At 57.5% G+C, this 16,537-nt stretch overlaps 1 protein-coding gene across 2 annotated transcripts in view; it reads right to left on the bottom strand.

Annotated features, from left to right (window-relative positions):
- MSI2 (musashi RNA binding protein 2) overlaps positions 1 to 16,537 on the bottom strand; it is a 400,242-nt gene that overhangs the window by 18,813 nt on the left and 364,892 nt on the right. For both annotated transcript variants that reach the window (XM_068976705.1, XM_068976704.1), the window contains one exon: positions 5,279 to 5,341. In XM_068976705.1, coding sequence (XP_068832806.1) covers positions 5,279 to 5,341 — 63 coding nt within the window. The remainder of the gene's footprint in view (positions 1 to 5,278; positions 5,342 to 16,537) is intronic.

Here is a 16,537-nt window from a genome sequence, read left to right as displayed (position 1 = left end):
TACTCTCGCTCACTTGACTTCCTAGAACGCACACTCAGGATGTCCAGCTGCAGGGCAGCAGAGCCATTTTCCCAGCAGAGCCAGACCCAGGCTTTAGGTGGGGGTGGAGGGTTGGGGGGAGACTTCTCTGCTCTCTCCTCCTTCTGTCCCCACCCGCTTCTCCTGCTCCCCATTCTGGGTCAGTCTGCAGCGTCGGCAGCCCCGAAGCCTGCCAGCTCCAGCCATTCCCCTCTGCCCTGGCCCATCTCTACCCCCGTGAAGCCTGGACCGGAAGGCTGGCATCTCCCAGATCTCCCTTCCCGGGTCTCAGGGCCCCTGGGGCCCTCAATCTGGGCTACCTGCCTGCTCTCACATTTAATGCTGGTCCACCCCCTGCCCCGGGGCCACACTCCACAGGCTACCATTCTGCATTGTCACTTCACACTTTTGGGGGACTTCCTGGGCTCTGTGACTTTGGGGCTCTGTCTCCCCTGATAATAGGTGACTTGCACCCCAAAGGTTCAGATCCCACCTCCGTGTCCTGCAGTGTTGTGTCAGAGCCACTGATCAGCCTGGCTTTAGGAGCGGGTCCTGGGCGGCAGCTACTGCTTCCATCAACTTACAAAGGTTAGGGTCATCTCCCAAAGCTCCAAGAGACCTCTGCCCTGCATTATGACTCATCGCCACAAATGGAGGGGACACATTGTGCCTGGAGCTGGCTGACTGCAGACACTGAGCCCAGGGCAGAGGCTGCAGGACTGGGAAGTCTTCCTGGGGAGATGGAGGCAAACCATGGCCTCCTCTTTGGATGTTACTGGTTCCCTCCCTCCCCTCCTCATGAAGCTGTGCCAATAACCTCCATACCAGGAATGTCACCTCTCTCACCCCACCTGCCCTGCCCCCCTTCCCCCTTTACCTTCACCAAGCAGAAGGACAAATGCCAACCTTCACCAGGACCAAACGTGCCCCCTCATCTGCAGACCGAGGATCTCAAGGTCCGATTCCCTTTCCATACCATATTTCATTTCCCCTCTGACCATGCAGACAGGGCTGCCACATGAACCTGTATCCTTGAAGGTGAGCTGGAAAAGGACTCTAATAAGAGTAGTGGGCTTGGAGAAGCCCGGCTGTTAGACCTTTCGAAGTGAGGAAAGCCCTGATCTATTCAAGAACCATGAAGAAGACAAGAACAAGGAAAAACCGTAAAACTCCTTGCAACCCGGATTCTATCCTCATTCACTACAGTAGGACACTATTGAGAGAGATCTCGGTTGGGAAGGTCACAGCTGAGGGTGGTGACCCAGTTCCAGACTGGGGGAGTGGGGAGTGTGAGGGGAGGTGGTGGTGGCGGATGGCGAGAACATGGATCCAAGCCCTTCGGCAACATTGAAAATATGGAGCCCCTTCTCTCCCTGGCCCCCACGCTATCTATCCTGCAGACAGTCGTGCTGTGCCGAGCCGTCCGAGGCCTGTAATATCAACTCAACAATGCACGTTCTACAGCTACGGCTACGGCTACCAGGACATCTACTACAGTGCATGCATCCGTTCATCCCACAGAAACATACAGTCTAAGAACAGGCAGGGGGTGTGAAATGCTTTACTGGACAACAGGTGTTTTGGAGTCGTAACTAATAAAAAAAAAAATCGAAAACGAAAGTGTACAAAAAAAGACATTTCTCGAGAGTTGGATATGAGTTTGTTTCTTGAACTGTTTCATCTGAACAAGCAAAAACATGCAAACCAGCTGGTACTAACAGGAAGCTGGACACTGAGAGAGGATTAATAGGTGTGGACAAACCTTCCCGCTGAGCGTGCTCAGAAGAGTGTTTGAGAGGAGGTGTGCAGATCCTAGTGTAAGAGAGGCGGGAAAGTATGCCTCAGAGACACTCTCACCGCAGCCCCAACCAAGCAAGAGAAAAGACAACAGTAACGTGACTCTCACACTCACCACCACCATCAGGAGCTCATGTCACTAGATGGGAACAAAGCTGGCAAGTGTAAAGCGCAGTAAGGGGCCCTGGCTGGTTGCGGGGGCGGGGGATGGGCTGGGGCTGGGGCCGGGGCCGGGGTTGGGGGGGCCGGAAGCTCTAAGACTGATAGACCCACCTGAGATGCCACCCAGAAATCAAATAGTCTGGAAATCTGAACCATTTCCTTCACCTGTCAGTGGAGTCCTTTGCCAAATTGGATTTAGGGTGTTTTTTTGGGGGCATGATGGGGCCACTGGAACTGAATGGATACGATCAAAATAAAGTCCCAACTGAGCACAAGAAAAGATGACGTGTCAAACTTCCAGGTGAAGGTAACAGAAAAGTGACACTGATAGTGAAGTCATCTAGGAGTCGCCGGGCCCTCCCCAGGGGCCACCGCCCGCCCCAGGGCCGGGGCGCAGGGCTCCCTACGGGTGCAGGTGCCGAGCTGAGCGAATCCAAAGCTGCGCCCCACCCGCGGCTCTCGCAGGCGCTTCCGCTCCGGAGGCCCCCTGCACGTCATCACCAGGAAGGGGAGAACCACACAAAACGGTGGGGCTAGACAAAAGCGAAAGTGAAAAGAGGGCCTTCCACAGTCAGCCTGCCCCTCACAGCCAAGCCTGGGCGCCCCTGGGGCGCAGAGGCCCCATGCCCCGCTTCTGGGAGCTCCCAGCCGGGTGCCGCGTGGGACCCCGCTCGGGGCAGCACTGCGCAGACTCCCTGAGCCCGCCCTTCCCTGCCAGCGAACTTGTGATGCCCTCCAACAGGCGCTTGCTTGGGGTGGGGGTGCGGGCCGAAGGAACATCCTGCTCGCCTGGGGAGGAGCTGGGATGAATGCAGCAGGGCTGCGGGAGCACAGGAAGGGAGAAGCCGGCGGTCAGCCCTCCGTGAGCCCCCGCTGGCCCCGGGCGATGCACACAGTCTGTGCAGCCCTCACACGTATGTCCAAACGCCAGGGGCCACGATGAGGGGTCAACAATGGGCCATCCTGCCAGACCTGGCGTCCAGACCATTTTCCAGAGGGAAAGGGCAGGGGCGGGGGGCGAGGAGAGTCTTTACAGGTCAGACCTGCACTAGGTGGAGAGACAGGCAGAGATCTTCCTTCCCCAGCTTTGTAACCCTGCTCCAGGTACAAAGGGGTTTAGTGGGAGGGGGGCCGGGCTACCCTGTCCACACGTGGGCACGTGTCTTCCAGCCCAGTAAGAGCTCTGACTTTGGTGGACACAGCCTGGTCATCGCCCTCGGGCTCACCCAGGGGGCACTGACGGGTGTCCTGTAGCTTCCTGACCGAGCCTGCGGCTGGGGTCGGGCACCTCTGAGTTGAGGGCTTGCTCCTTGCACTAACTAACCCAGGCTGGTGTGGGAGGGGGGTCTGGGAGCACACTCCTGAATAGAATTCACTAACAGTGCGGTGAGGGTTTGCTCCTGGCACTAACTAACCCAGGCTGGTGTGGTCGGGGGGTCTGGGAGCACACTCCTGAATAGAATTCACTAACAGTGTGGTGATGAGCATGGCTGACCTCGAATGGCCTGTGGGAGACGTGGCTCCCTATGGAAATGGCTACAAATAAAACAGCACTGATCCTGAAATAAAAAATTAAAAAAAAAAGGTGTGGTTGGAGATGGCGCTGACCTTCGGGGTTAGGAGTCAGTGGGGACAGGGTGGGACTCCCACCTGGCTCTGGGGGTCTGTGAGAGGGTGGGGGTGGCAGAGGGGAGCAGAGGCCATGGGGAAACCACGTTCAGACTCACAGAGAACCCCATGCTGCCCTTTAAACTTGCCATGAAGTCAAGGAGAATGGGGGCAGGGAGAGAGGCAGGGTTAATTTTGGGTTAAAGTTTCGTTTCATAATCCAAGTCACGATAAGAAAGAAACTGAGCGGAGGGAACGCCAACCAACAGCACTCAGAAATCTTGAGTTTCCTTTTGTTGCCCCTCCTCCTGGGCACAGGCAGGGCAGAGGCTCGTTTATAATGGCACCAAAAAGTGCTCAACAAAAAGCCAAATGGAACCGGGAGCCAGGAGGCAGCTGGGCAACCCGCTCCAAGGGCGGGGGACCAAGGGACCCTAGCCCACGGGCCAGGAGCCTCTGGAGGCTGGCTGGGCAGCAGGAGGCCAATGAAAGGTGCCCGGCGCCCCGGCCCAACTCTCTGGCTAACTGGCCCTCAGCAGCCCCGAGAATCCCCTGGCCCTTCCAAACAACCCCCAGTGGGCGGCTCAGGGGAGGGGATCCTTTGTAGCTCGAGGCAGTGCCAGTTTGCATGGAACGGATTTTTTACTGACGTTTCCAAAGGGCCTCACTGTGCCAGTCTCTTACCAGCGAGGGTCTGGGTCTTTGCGGCCTTTGCCCTCTAGGCTTTTAATGCCCCGTGGTACCTTCACCAGCATCTCCCTCCGCCCCACCCTCCTCCGAGCCCTGTTACGTAAAACTGAACTCCCTTGGGATCTCCAGCACCCTGGCCACAGGGTGTGAGAACAGAGTACGAACCGTGGCTCCTGGATCTAGGAGGTGCGGGGTCCTCTGGGGGGCTGGGGGAGCGGTGCTGGGGGACGCCTGGAGGCCTCGTGGGGCCCAGCGCACAGCAGAAGCCCTGCCTGCTCAGGAAGGCAGAGGGTCTGGGGGAGAGGGGAGACAGCCCGGCTCTGGCCTCTGGGGAGAGGTTCCCGCCTCACCCTGGGGTTTCCAGACCCTGTCAGAGGTGGGATTTGGAGACCCAGTGACTTGGGCAGCCTTGTGGGAGGAGAAGCCCCAGTTCCCTTGCAGCTGGAGTGCCAGGGGTTCTGGGTCTGTGCTAAGAAGCGAGCCTGGGGTGGTAGGGAGCTTTGGGAAGAGCGGTTTCGCTCTCCTGGGCCAGGCTCGGCCCACGTTTGACCCTCAGGGACTCAGGCGGAGGGGTGGGGGTCTAGCTGGGTCGGCAAGCCCACCTGTGGAGTGCAGCAGGGGTTGAGGGGGCAGGAACACATGGATGGGCTTAGAGCCTCCCTTCACAACCTAGAGCTTCTCTGGCTGGGTCAGAGACACGAGGTGGGGGGCCCTGTGAACCAGCAAAAGCCAGGGAGGGAGATGCCCACGGGCGCCCTGAGGCCGGCTGTGCGGCGAGGCGGGCGTCCAAAGTCCACAAGAAGCACACCTCTCCTTTCTGCGTGACGGAGTTCTCGCGGCCCTGTGGCCTGCAGGCCCTCCACTGCCCCCCCATGGGGCTCCCCCCGCCCCCCGGGCCGTGGTGAGAGTGGGGGACAGACGCAGCCACACAGATTCAACCGGGCCGTCACGGTCCCTGCACACGGGGCATGCCTGGGAGCCGCCGGGCCGCACGCCTCCCTACCTGAGCCGCGTGCCGCCGCCACCGCCGCTGCCGCCACCGGTCCGTAAGCCGCTGCTGGGAAGCCTGGTGGAGAGAGGGGAGCTGGGGTGAAGGGGGGCCCGCCAGGGTCCCCCAAAGACACGTCCCACGGTCAGGCCATGCCCGCACAGAGAGGACGGGTGGGGGAGGGGCCTTCAGGAGGGACATGGATCAGCGGCTCTCAGGCTTCTGGAAGGCCCAGCATCCCTATCTGGGATCCCACACCTGCGAATCAGGTGTGTCTGATTCCCACCCGTCTGTCACCCCAGAAGCTGCCTCTAGAAGGCACACCAGAATCCTCGGGAGAAGGTTAGGAGGAACGTCTCTCGGGGGCAGGGTGAGCTCTCTGCTGTCCCTGCACTGGTACCCTGGTGATCCCCCGGGGCTTGTCCAGAGCTGAGGGCAGGGGCGGAGCACAGCAGGGCCGGGTCACAGGCGGGGGTCACCCCTGAGCCGCAGGCGGGAGGCCCTGGGTGTGGCCTCTGGGCCCACAGGCACCTTGGCCAGGAGATGGCTCAAGCCTAGTTTGCCCCACTATCTTAACTGCAGACCTCTGTGTCAGCAAGGTCACAGGCCCAGGGCGAAGCATCCCGGGTGCCCAGCTGGGGGCGGAAGTGTGGGGTGGCAGGGACCCATGTCCCTGTGGCTCCCAAGGTGCATTATGGGGTTAAGATCTGGCTCTTCTGCCTGAGCGCCACCGACTGGATCAAGTCAGCACTGAGGGTCTCCTGGGGGTCTCACCAAGCCCTTGTGCTTCATCTGACAACGCTCCAGGCTGCAAGGCTGTGCCAGCAAGGGGACTAAATACCAGGACAGGGCGACCCAGTGTGGCTGCAGAGGGTCCCGGTGAAGGAAGAGGAGGGCAAGTCCCTTCCCGGGGCTTCTCTTGGCCATGAGCGTGTGTACACACAGCCAAGCCTGGACAGACACCGCCCCCCCCACCCCAGGCATCGAACAGCCTGCCTCCAGGCAGACACTTGCAGGCCTGATCCCAAGGCCGGTTTCTCGTGACTTGTTTTAAATGATGTGCTAGAAGCCAGCAGCAAACAGCCCAACAGAGGAGCCCAGCGTTGGCCATTGAGCCTTCCAGATAAAGAACTGCTAACAGGACGAGGGGGTGGGGAGGGGCATGCACCGTGGAGGGCAGAGGGGGGTGGCAGGGGAGGAGAGAAAGGAGAGAGCCGTCCCCCAAACACAGCGAACTAGAAGCCCACTAAATGCTAAGACTATCGCCCTAGCTACACGGAACTACTGGGGAGGAGAGAAGTTCAAAGGGGAAGGAGCTATTCTAGAAACGTCAGGCTAAGCTACTGCAAATGCCAATGAAAAGAGACATACTTGCATTTAAATATGGTAATAGGGCTGTTGAAGGGGGAAAAAGAAAGATCCAGGTGAAATAAAAGTACACGGCAGTGACCCCTGCCAAGACCAAGGAAGGGACTCCCCACCAAGTCCACTCCCCATCTCTTCTGGGCAGGATCTAGATTTCTGGAGATGTGGGTGCTGGCAGAAAGTGCTGAAGGAAAATAAGAAGTCAGGTTATTTCTCCCCATCCGTCCGAACTCGACACCGGGCTCCCCTGCAGGCTGGGAGCAGGGCTCAGGGGACCCTGGGGTAGAAGGACGTGGGCAGGCACAGAGAAAGGTCCTTAGGCTTTTGCACGCTCTCACCTCCTGCTCGGAACAGGTTTCCGTGGAAGCATGAAATGAACGGCGGTGGGGAGCAGTGGAGAGGGGACAGACCTGGGGGAGGGGAGTTGAGTCGATAAGACCTCAACAAAAGGTCTATTTTCTGAAGTCGAGAACATTTTGGACAGAAAGTCTGAGAGAAAGAGAGAGAGAAAAAAGAAAACCTTATCCAAGAAAGGAAATCCATTATCCTTAATCTCAGATAAAGGCTCCTGCTGGAGACTGCGCAGCAGACACTGCTGAGGGCTGGAATTTAATCTCAAGCATCAAAGCGGGCTGAGCGGAGTGACAGGTGTGTGTGTGGGGCTGCAGGGTAGGAGAGCCACCTGGTGCGCCCCGAATAGCTAGGCACCCTCAGAGGACAGGGCCACAGCCCCGGACCCGGCCTGGCCTCCTTGGGAAGCCCCAGGGAGGAGGCTGCTGTCCCAGCATCCTGCACGGGGCTGGCTTCTGGGCCCACTTATCCTGCTCCCTGCTACCACTCCTGTCCTGTTAGGCTGCCCAGCTTCACTGATCACCCCAAACATGCTGAGAACAGCTAAGCCCCTGATGCCATTTCCAAGGCCAATGGGCTCTCCGTGGTGGTGGGGTTTGCAGGGGATGTGCAAGCACAGATCCAGGAAAGAGGTGTGTGTGTGTGTATCCCCAGGAAAGAGGTGTGTGTGTGTGTGTATCCCCAGGAAAGAGGTGTGTGTGTGTATCCCCAGAAAAGAGGTGTGTGTGTATCCCCAGGAAAGAGGTGTGTGTGTGTGTGTGTGTGTGTGTGTATCCCCAGAAAAGAGGTGTGTGTGCGTGTGTATCCCCAGGAAAGAGGTGTGTGTGTGTGTGTGTGTGTGTGTGTGTATCCCCAGAAAAGAGGTGTGTATCCCCAGGAAAGAGGTGTGTGTGTGTGTGTGTGTGTGTGTGTGTGTATCCCCAGCAAAGAGGTGTGTGTGTGTGTGTGTATCCCCAGGAAAGAGGTGTGTGTGTGTCGGGGGCTCTGGGGCTGCTCCAGCCAGGGGCCCTCTCGGGCCTAAGCCGCCCTGAGGCAGTGCAGCCTGCCTCCAGGATGGCAGGAGGGATCCCAGGACCAGAAGCTCCCAGGGCTGGACCTGCAGGAGCTGGAAGAACAGGAGGGGGGAGCCTTGCCGATTCTCTCCATCTTGTCCTCAGCATCTCTCCCCAGGCCCCCGGGAATCAGCGGGCACTGGCGGCAGGCTCCCTCCTGGAGAAACTTCTCATTTTGATTTTGAGGGGTGGGGGTTCAGGCTGCCCTGGCAGTGGGTGTTCAGGGCTGCAGGGAATTAGGCAGGTCTGGTGGAGCGCAGGACTCCTCGTGATGGCTGAGGGCCAGGCAAGCATGGCAGAGCCCCTGGTCCAGGAGTGCCCGTGGGCACCCTAGCACCCCACTACCCCGATGACCATCCCCCCTCAGCGGCCAGGAATGCGAGGAGGGGCTCCTTCCCCAGCACAGCCTGTGTGGTCAATGCAGGAAGGGGGCAACCAGTCTCATCCCTGAGAGGCAGGTTAGCCTGACAGCTAAGCGCACAGACAAGGGACCCGTCCAGGTTCAAATCCCGGCCCAGGCACCTGCTAGCTGTGACTCCTGGCAGGCTGTCTCCTAACCTTTTCCTGTACCTTGATTTCTCCATTTGTAAAAGAGATTGACGCTATTAACTGGAGATTAATAGATGCAAAGTGCTTAGATGACTGCCTGCCAGGAAGTAAGCTTCAGTGAGTGTCAGCTGTCCTCTGATGAGGCTTCCAGGTCTCTGTCCAGCCATCAGCCCTGCCTTCAAGACAGGGCTCTGCTCCAGGCAGGGCTATTCCACGTCCATGCTGGGCCACAGGGTCAGCAGGTCGTTAGCACATGGGGGGCCCGAATCCCTGTTGATAACACGAGGCTGGTCTTTCATGACGTCCCAACTTCATGCTGTCATTTTAGTGGAACGAAATTTCCATGCCTCAGAATTAGAACGTGTGTTCCACTCAGCTCTAACAATGGGCCAAGCTGGCTGGCTCGACGCTGGTGGCCTAATACCTCCCATTTTGCAGTGGTAAATTAGGCACAAACGGGAAAAATGTCTTGCTAATGAAATCTCAGGACTTGAGAGCTCCAAGTTGCCTACCTGGCAACTTAGGTGTTAGGAAGGTAGTGTGTTCCTCCTGTTCTAGAATGTTGCATTTAAAAAGAAGATGCTTGGGTGTGGAAGAATGAAGCACCAATGGTGGAACTCCAGGCACGGACAGGTGCCACACCTCCTGGAAGCTGTCATTCAGACCCAAAGCCCAATCTCACCAGTCTGCAGTTCCTCCGCCCCACCAGTGGGATAACAGGAATCCCTGGGGTTGGCATCAAACCCAATGTTCCACTTCTCTGCGCCAGAGTAACCAGTTCCTTTCTCCTGCAAGGAGGTCAGGCCGGATGACCTCTAAAGTCCCTCCACCTCCGAGCCTCCCTGAACCTATAAGAGGGTGACAAACCCACGTCCCTCTGTCACTGGAAAGGGGGCTCTGGGGTTGGCCCTATCACACCTCTGGTGTCAGCAACCCATCTAAGGGAAAGCTGCTGCCATCCCATCAACATAGAATGAGATGCTTTTTCTGGACTTGCTGGAGCTGTGAGGTTTTATTGAACAATAGAAGTCGATGGCACTTTTGGGTTTTTCCTGAGAATTGTATGACCCCACACCTACTTTTATTCTGTGGCGCTTACCCGCTTCTGCCTTACCTAAGCACAGTTATTTTTATGTGCACATCTGATTTCTCTCGCTGGGTGGCAAGTTCTTTTGGTTGTGGGGGGCAGGGACTGACTCATGTGTCCCGCTTAGGGCCCAGCCTGGAGTCTGCCCTACAGACAACTCTAGTGGAGCACCAGCTGATGATGGTCAGACGCCCAGAGGCAGGGAAGGAGCACCGGCTCAGCTGCCCCTCCGCCCCTGTGACCCTGCACCCCAGGGCCACAAACTCAGATGCCCACAGGAGCGGGCTGGGAGCACGGTGAGCCAGTGAAGGGGTCTGTCTGGTGGACCCATCCTCACGCTGCCCCCTCACGGGACTACCTGGGGAGCCTCCACAAATGCTGAGATCTGGGTCCCAGCCTAACGGGTTCTGATTTATCTGGTTTAGGGTGCAGTCTAGACAGGGAGACCCTTAGACACTTCCTGGGTGATCCCCTGGGTGCAGCCAAGGGGGAGAACCTTTCGTTCAAAGGCTTTCAAAATTTTTAAAAGGTCAGATCTCAGCTCACATCCGCATAGTCTGTCTCCCCGCTGCCCTGGCGGAAGGGAAGGCCCTCCCGAGATTATAATGGGCTCTAACCCTCCTGACCGTCTCCTGTGAGAGCCTCAGCAGGGTCTCCATGCAGAGCAGCGGGTCTCTATCCTGGCTGAGGGAGCCTGAGCACACAAGAACCAGGAGGGGCTCTGTCCTGATCTTTGTAAGTCCTTTCAGGTCATTCTGATGCACTGTGGGGGCAGAGAATCCCTGACTGAGAGGGAGCCTTGGGGTGTCCTTGGCTTTCAGTCAACACTGAAGGGCCCCACTGCCCTTCCATTGTGGTCATGGACCTGTTTCTTTGCATCTTCTCCCTTTCCTGGTTTGAGAAGATACTCTCTTGGCTTGGTTCCCACTTATTTCTGTGATCTTGGATGGGGGATTCTGACGTTCCTTATGGCTCCGACAGGCTGTGGTTGTGACGGGCATCTTTGTAAACTTCTCTTTTCTAATGTCCTTCCATCCCAAATGGTCCATTAGGAAGGACAATTTTCCTGCACTGTGCTTGCTCTGAGCACTCCCTGCCCCCTCCCCAGCATGTCCCGCATCTCCAGGAGGCACTCAGAGCTGCCCAGGGCCCCTCTTCCTCTCACGTTGGGGTCCCATCCCCAGAGAGCCTGACCATCTGTCTGGGCGCAGTGTGGACAACAGAAACTTCCAGCACTTCCCCAAACGTGGCTGCATAAGACAACATGGCTTTAGGCACCACCTGCTGGAGTCCTGGGGCTCTTCTGGGGAAGCAGAAAACTCTACCTGGGGACCCTGGCCCTGCATCCTTCTCCAGGGGCCTTTCTGCCTCCTGACAGAGAGCTGGGCCCCAACAACCCTTGCTCAGCTGGAACTTGTGCAGGGGCCGCCGTAAGGGACCTCTGTAACTCCAACCCTGCTCTCAGCTCCTTATCCACCCAATAAACCTTCATTGAGCACCTACCTGCGTACCCACCTATCACTGAGTACCTTCACTGAGTTCCTACCACTGAGTACTTATCGCTGAGTACCTTCACTGAGTACCTACCTGTCACTGAGTACCTACACACCAGGCACTGTTCTAAGCACTGGGGTCACAGCAGTGAACTAAACATACATGTGTTCCACTCTCATAGAGCTTCAAGTCACTAGCCCCTGACAGGGAAGGGGGCTCCAGCTGTGGACCAGGCTGCCCACAAACCAACTCCCTGGGAACAGAGAGAAAACTGTCCACCAGGGTCTTGGGCGCAAGGGGAGCTGTGACTACTCTGCCAGGGAGAAGCAGGGATCGGGCCTGGACCCACCAGCTTGGAGCCAGGCCCTTGACTACTCTATGGTCTTCTCACCGCTGAGCTCAAGACCTGGGTGTGGCTACGTCAAATCCTGCTTGGAAAGAGGGCAAGCGATCAGAAGTCTCAGTGTAGCAACGGTGGAGTGTGGGAGGTGGCCACCCCAATTCTTTCTCCAGGATCTAAGACACAAAAGGAAAGGGAACAGAGGTATTCCTCTGGTTGTGACCTTGACCCAGCCTGCAAAGGTCTCACCATTTCAGTTCAGTTAAAAAAAACCTATCCAGCTAGGTTCTGGGACATGATACCAAGACACAGATTCTTCAAAATTTTTTTCAGACAGGACCCACCAAATTGGGGGGTAAATCCTTCTCTTTCTGGGCCCCCAAGAGTTCCAGCTTTGGCCTGACCATCTGGGCCTTGTGGACAAGGCGAGGTTTCTCTGCAGTGCTGACCGCAGGGCCAGCGTCAGGATGGCTGATACAACAGCTCTGCCCGCGCTGGGCCTGGGAGAATACCCTGTTCATCCCTATCTCTGGAGCAGGGCTGCAAGGGTGAGAACGACCACCGGGAGTCCACGCCAAAGCCAGCTCTTGCTGCCCCGGGCCAGCAGTCTGCAGTCCCGGAAAACTCAGGGACGCTCACTTGCCACAGGACAAACATCAGCCTGTCTGAGACCAGGACCAAGACTTTCAAAGGGAAGGCGTCTCACCCTTAGTTTCTAAGGAGACATCAGCAAACTGTCTTGAGAGTTTCTCCTTCCCTCCCCCACCCCTCTGCTCACTCCCCATAAAACTGTCATTTCCACTTTTGAGTCACTGTCACAACTGCCACCGATGTGTCAGGACAAGCCACTCGCCTGACCACCGGTCGTTCGAGAGCTCACCGTGCAGATGACTTCTCGCACTTCTCCTCAAAGTTCAGTGGTCCAATCACAGGTTAAGGAGTCCACATTTTGTATCCTCCGCACTGGGTCTCTCGCTGAGCCATTTAGCTCTGAACGCCTGAACTCCCAGGGGCCTCCTCACTTGCCTGTCTCCCCAGCTGCACTCTTTATGGACTTTAGCAGGAACTCTGCACAATCACAAATGCCGGTCCCACAGCACCCCAGGACAGCAGACGCTCAAGTCCTGAGAACCCCAAGACTTTCTGCCGAAAGACCCCAGGATCCAGGTTGGGCCCACCATCTGTGAGTAAACCAACAGCTCTGACCTCAAGCTCCCTCCCCTGTAAACGCGGACTCCTTCCCTTTTTGACTCCTGAGATGGGCTGTTTCAGGTGTTGAATTGGTGGCCCACCGGATGGTCAGGGGGTTGTGGGGGAGATCCCAAGGTGGGGGGAGTGGGAGGCATTTTGGGGGCTCCAGGCAGCCACTATTTACCAACCTGGACAGAAACTGGTAGGTCAGCTGGTAAAGAATCCACCTGCAATTCAGGAGACCCTGATTTCATTCCTGGGTCAGGAAGATCCCCTGGAGAAGGGAAAGGCTACCCACTCCAGTATTCCGGCCTGGAGAATCCCCATGGACAGAGGAGCCTGGCTGGCAACAGGCCACGAAGCCGCGAAGAGCTGGGCACGACTGATGCACTAAGCACAGCCCAGCACACAGAAAAATCATTAAAACTCTGACCAGCCTGCAGACCCTGCCACCGCATGTCAGCCCTGGGTGAAAGGGTCAAGTGCAGGTAGAACCTTCTCTGTGCCTTTGTCTCCTGACCTTTAAAAGCAGATGAGACGATGAGAACGTGATAGTGACCCTGATGATAAGAAAGCCACCTGTCACTGGGGCGCCTTCCATGGCCAAGAAGCTTTCCCAAAGTATTCCGGGGAGCTCTCCCTGCAACACCCTGCCCTCCTGGAAGATGTTCCTCAGTGAAGGACTCAGGTCCAGAGATGTTAAAGGAATCCATGCACAATGTGATTAAAAGCGAGGTGGCAAAAACCCCATCTCCCAGGCTCACTACTGTGCCATCTGAGACGAGTTATGTAACTCTCCTCTCAGCCTCACTCTGCTCCTCTGCAAGCGCGGTTAACCACCTCCTCGAGGGGCTGCTAAGAAATTCGGTGGAATGGCGGCACCAGTGGCCCGTTATCTGTCACTGGCTGAGCTCTCAGTAAGCGGAATAATAACTTCTATTCCTATTTTTATTATTATTGCCCACGGTGATAACAGTAGCGTAGCCTTCCTATTCTAAAATCCTCTTAATTTACATGACACTTCACATCCGAAGGGCTTTAATAGATCATATTTATACTTGGCTTGTGAGTGATAAGGATACGTCTCATCTGATGTACAAGCTCTAATTTGGGTGGGGAATGCGATGGCAGGAGAGCTTGCAGGGCCCCAGGGAGGGCCTGGCTGGTCGCAGCCCTGGGCTGGGGACAAGGACCCCGGAGCCCTGCAGCTTGCCCTCATCAGCTGGACTGGCGGTCGTGCCGCCTGGACTTGTCCAGTGCCCCCAGGCTCCTCTAGGAAGGGCTCAGCTAGGGCAGCCTCTGGGGGTTCTCCCTGCTCGTGCCTCTGTCCCCAGCACATGCTGTACCCAGCAGGGTGGTGTCTCTGGCTCATCACTATCTCCAGCATCTAGGCAGGGCTGTGGTACAGCAGGTGCTAATGACTATGTGCTGAGTGAGTGAAAGGATGGATGGGGAGAAGAGGAACCAACAGGAGAGGGGCGGGGAGGAGAAGATGGCACTTCCTGCCCTGAGCCTTACCTGCACCCTGACATGCTCAAGGCTGGTGCCCCTGGCCCAGACAAAGAAGCATGGACAGGTCCTAAACCTGCTACACGGAGAGCCACAGGACAGGCCCCACGCCCTTTGCTGCAAAACCGGGGTGCCCCAGGGCCATAAAACACCTCCTCAGGCTCGGAGCCGGGCAGCAGGGCCTCTGTGGGTGTCAGCACCCCCAGTCCTGTCCCCATCTGGGTGACACTCTTCAGCTCACAGGAAGCCAACCCTGGGGCAGCCAGAACCCAGGGCCCACTGGGCCAGCTCAGCGCTACCCACAGATGCCCCGAAAGGGACCAGCCAAAGGGAAGCATGGGGGCAGCCTTTCTGGTCCACAAAGTGTCTGCCCACGAGCTGCTGTGTCTGGGAAGAAGCGGCATCAGGCCTCCAATGCCAAGGTCAGTTGTCTGGCTGTCCTGGCCCAGATGATGGGATAGCATCTGCCCAACGGGAGGCAGGGAGAGAAGACGTGCAGTGCTTTTGTGCCCTTATACTTGCTGATCCCTTGATGTGGAATACCCTTCCTTCATCTCCTGCCTGGCAAGCTTCTACTCGTACCTGAAAACCCATCCAGATGGCACTCCTTCCCGACAGCTTTCCAGGCAGTTACTCCTCCTGCGCCCCCACCCAGTCAGACCCCAGAGGGATGCGTCTGACCACCTGTACGACACCCCTGCAGACTCTGCCTTCCTCACGGGGCTTACGATCCCGTCCTGACCCCCGAGCGGGTCCTGATGGCAAGCTCTAGCGCACGCAGAGACCGCCCTCTGCTGTTGCACCCCCAGCTGAAGGCGCAGGAGCACAGGTGGTAGCACCGCTGGTTGCGGTTTCTCAGGGGCAGGGGATCCAAGCGGACCGGACTCAGGGCAAAGTTCTCCAGGCAGGACTCTGCGCTGCCTTTTCAGGCTGGGGGGAGGGGACAGCGGCCCCCCTGCCACCCTGGCTTGTTCTTGGCTGTCCTGGAGGCACGAGCTGCCCACCCCTCAGGCCTAGCACTGCCGTCTGCCCACGACCTCACACTCTGTGTAATTTGTTGTTGCGGTTGTTTGGGTTTTTTTTAAGCTGCAGTCGTTCATTGGATTTTGCTGATGGAAATTAAAACTGAAGGGCTTGAAGAAAGGTGATTATGTCCCTGCTGGCGGGCTTACTGGGGGCTCTGTGAGCTTGGTGGTACAGAGGTCCGGAAGGAGTGAGAGGGGCGTGAGGACAGCGCTGGGGGAGGCCGGTCTGTGGGGCTCCACTCGGGTCCACGTTCTCCACCGCAGAGAACGGCATGAAGCCACGTCCACCGCCGCCCCCAGGCAGGATTGGCCGGGCCACGCCCCCTTCCCAAAGCTGGAGCCTGTGCCCGGCCTGCGACCCTCTCCGCACCCTGAGGAAGGCGATAGGACAGGGGTCAGTAACCCCGTTGGACAGACAGGGAAATCAAGGCCCAAAGGTGGCTGGCCTTTCCCAGAAAGCCAGGGGCAAGAACTTGGTCTGCTCACTTCCCTTTGGAGAATACAGTGCTCTGGCCCCAGCACGCCGAATCACGTTTCCCTTCACTTGTGCAGAGGGAGTTTCAAGAGGCGCAGAAACCTGATCAAAAGTGAAACCTGCAATCCCTGTCAATTCAGACTGCTCCAATTGATTTCCACAAACATTTATTAAGCGCCGGTTAGGCACCATGCTCTGCTTTCCTCATCACGGAAGAGCGTCTGCTTCTAATTCTCCAGCACAGGGGACCGTGTGGGAGGGTGGCCCACCCGCAGCTCACGCCAGGATCCCGGTGTGCTGCTGAATTCAACTTCCCCATTTTCTTCCAAAGCAGCAGCTGCACTGGCCTGACTGACTTGGACTTAATACCCAAATGAGGGGACAAGCCCCTAATCTGCACGGGGCCGGGTGGCATGGGAGTGGGCGGACCACAGGGAGAGCTGGCTTGTGGCTTCGAGCTTGCCTGCAGGTCCCCTCTGTGAAGGAACAATCCTAGAGATGAGGGTGGGGCTGGAGGGCGGTGCACATTCAAGGCTGGTGGTGGAGCAGATGTGAGCCGGCTGCTGGGTTGGGAGGGTCTTCCCCTTCCAAGGGACCGTCTCTAGTCACAGTGCTGAACACGGAGCTGTGGGCCCCAGGACTCATGGACCTGGGAAGCCAACCCCTATTTTGGCATTTCAAGAAGAGGTTCCCCCGCTCCCCGCCCCTCAGTGAGGCCCAGCCATCACTCACTGTCAGGACTCTGATCTGAAGCCAGCCAGGAGTGCCCAGCCAGGTGGTACTGGCAGAGCTGAGGCCCTGGCACCACATGGTCCACCAGAGCTCCCCTTGAGGGC

The sequence above is a fragment of the Capricornis sumatraensis genome, chromosome 8 (genome assembly GCF_032405125.1).
Source record: "Capricornis sumatraensis isolate serow.1 chromosome 8, serow.2, whole genome shotgun sequence".
In the NCBI taxonomy this organism is placed as follows: Eukaryota; Metazoa; Chordata; class Mammalia; order Artiodactyla; family Bovidae; genus Capricornis; species Capricornis sumatraensis.
This window is presented reverse-complemented; position numbering and strand designations above follow the sequence as displayed.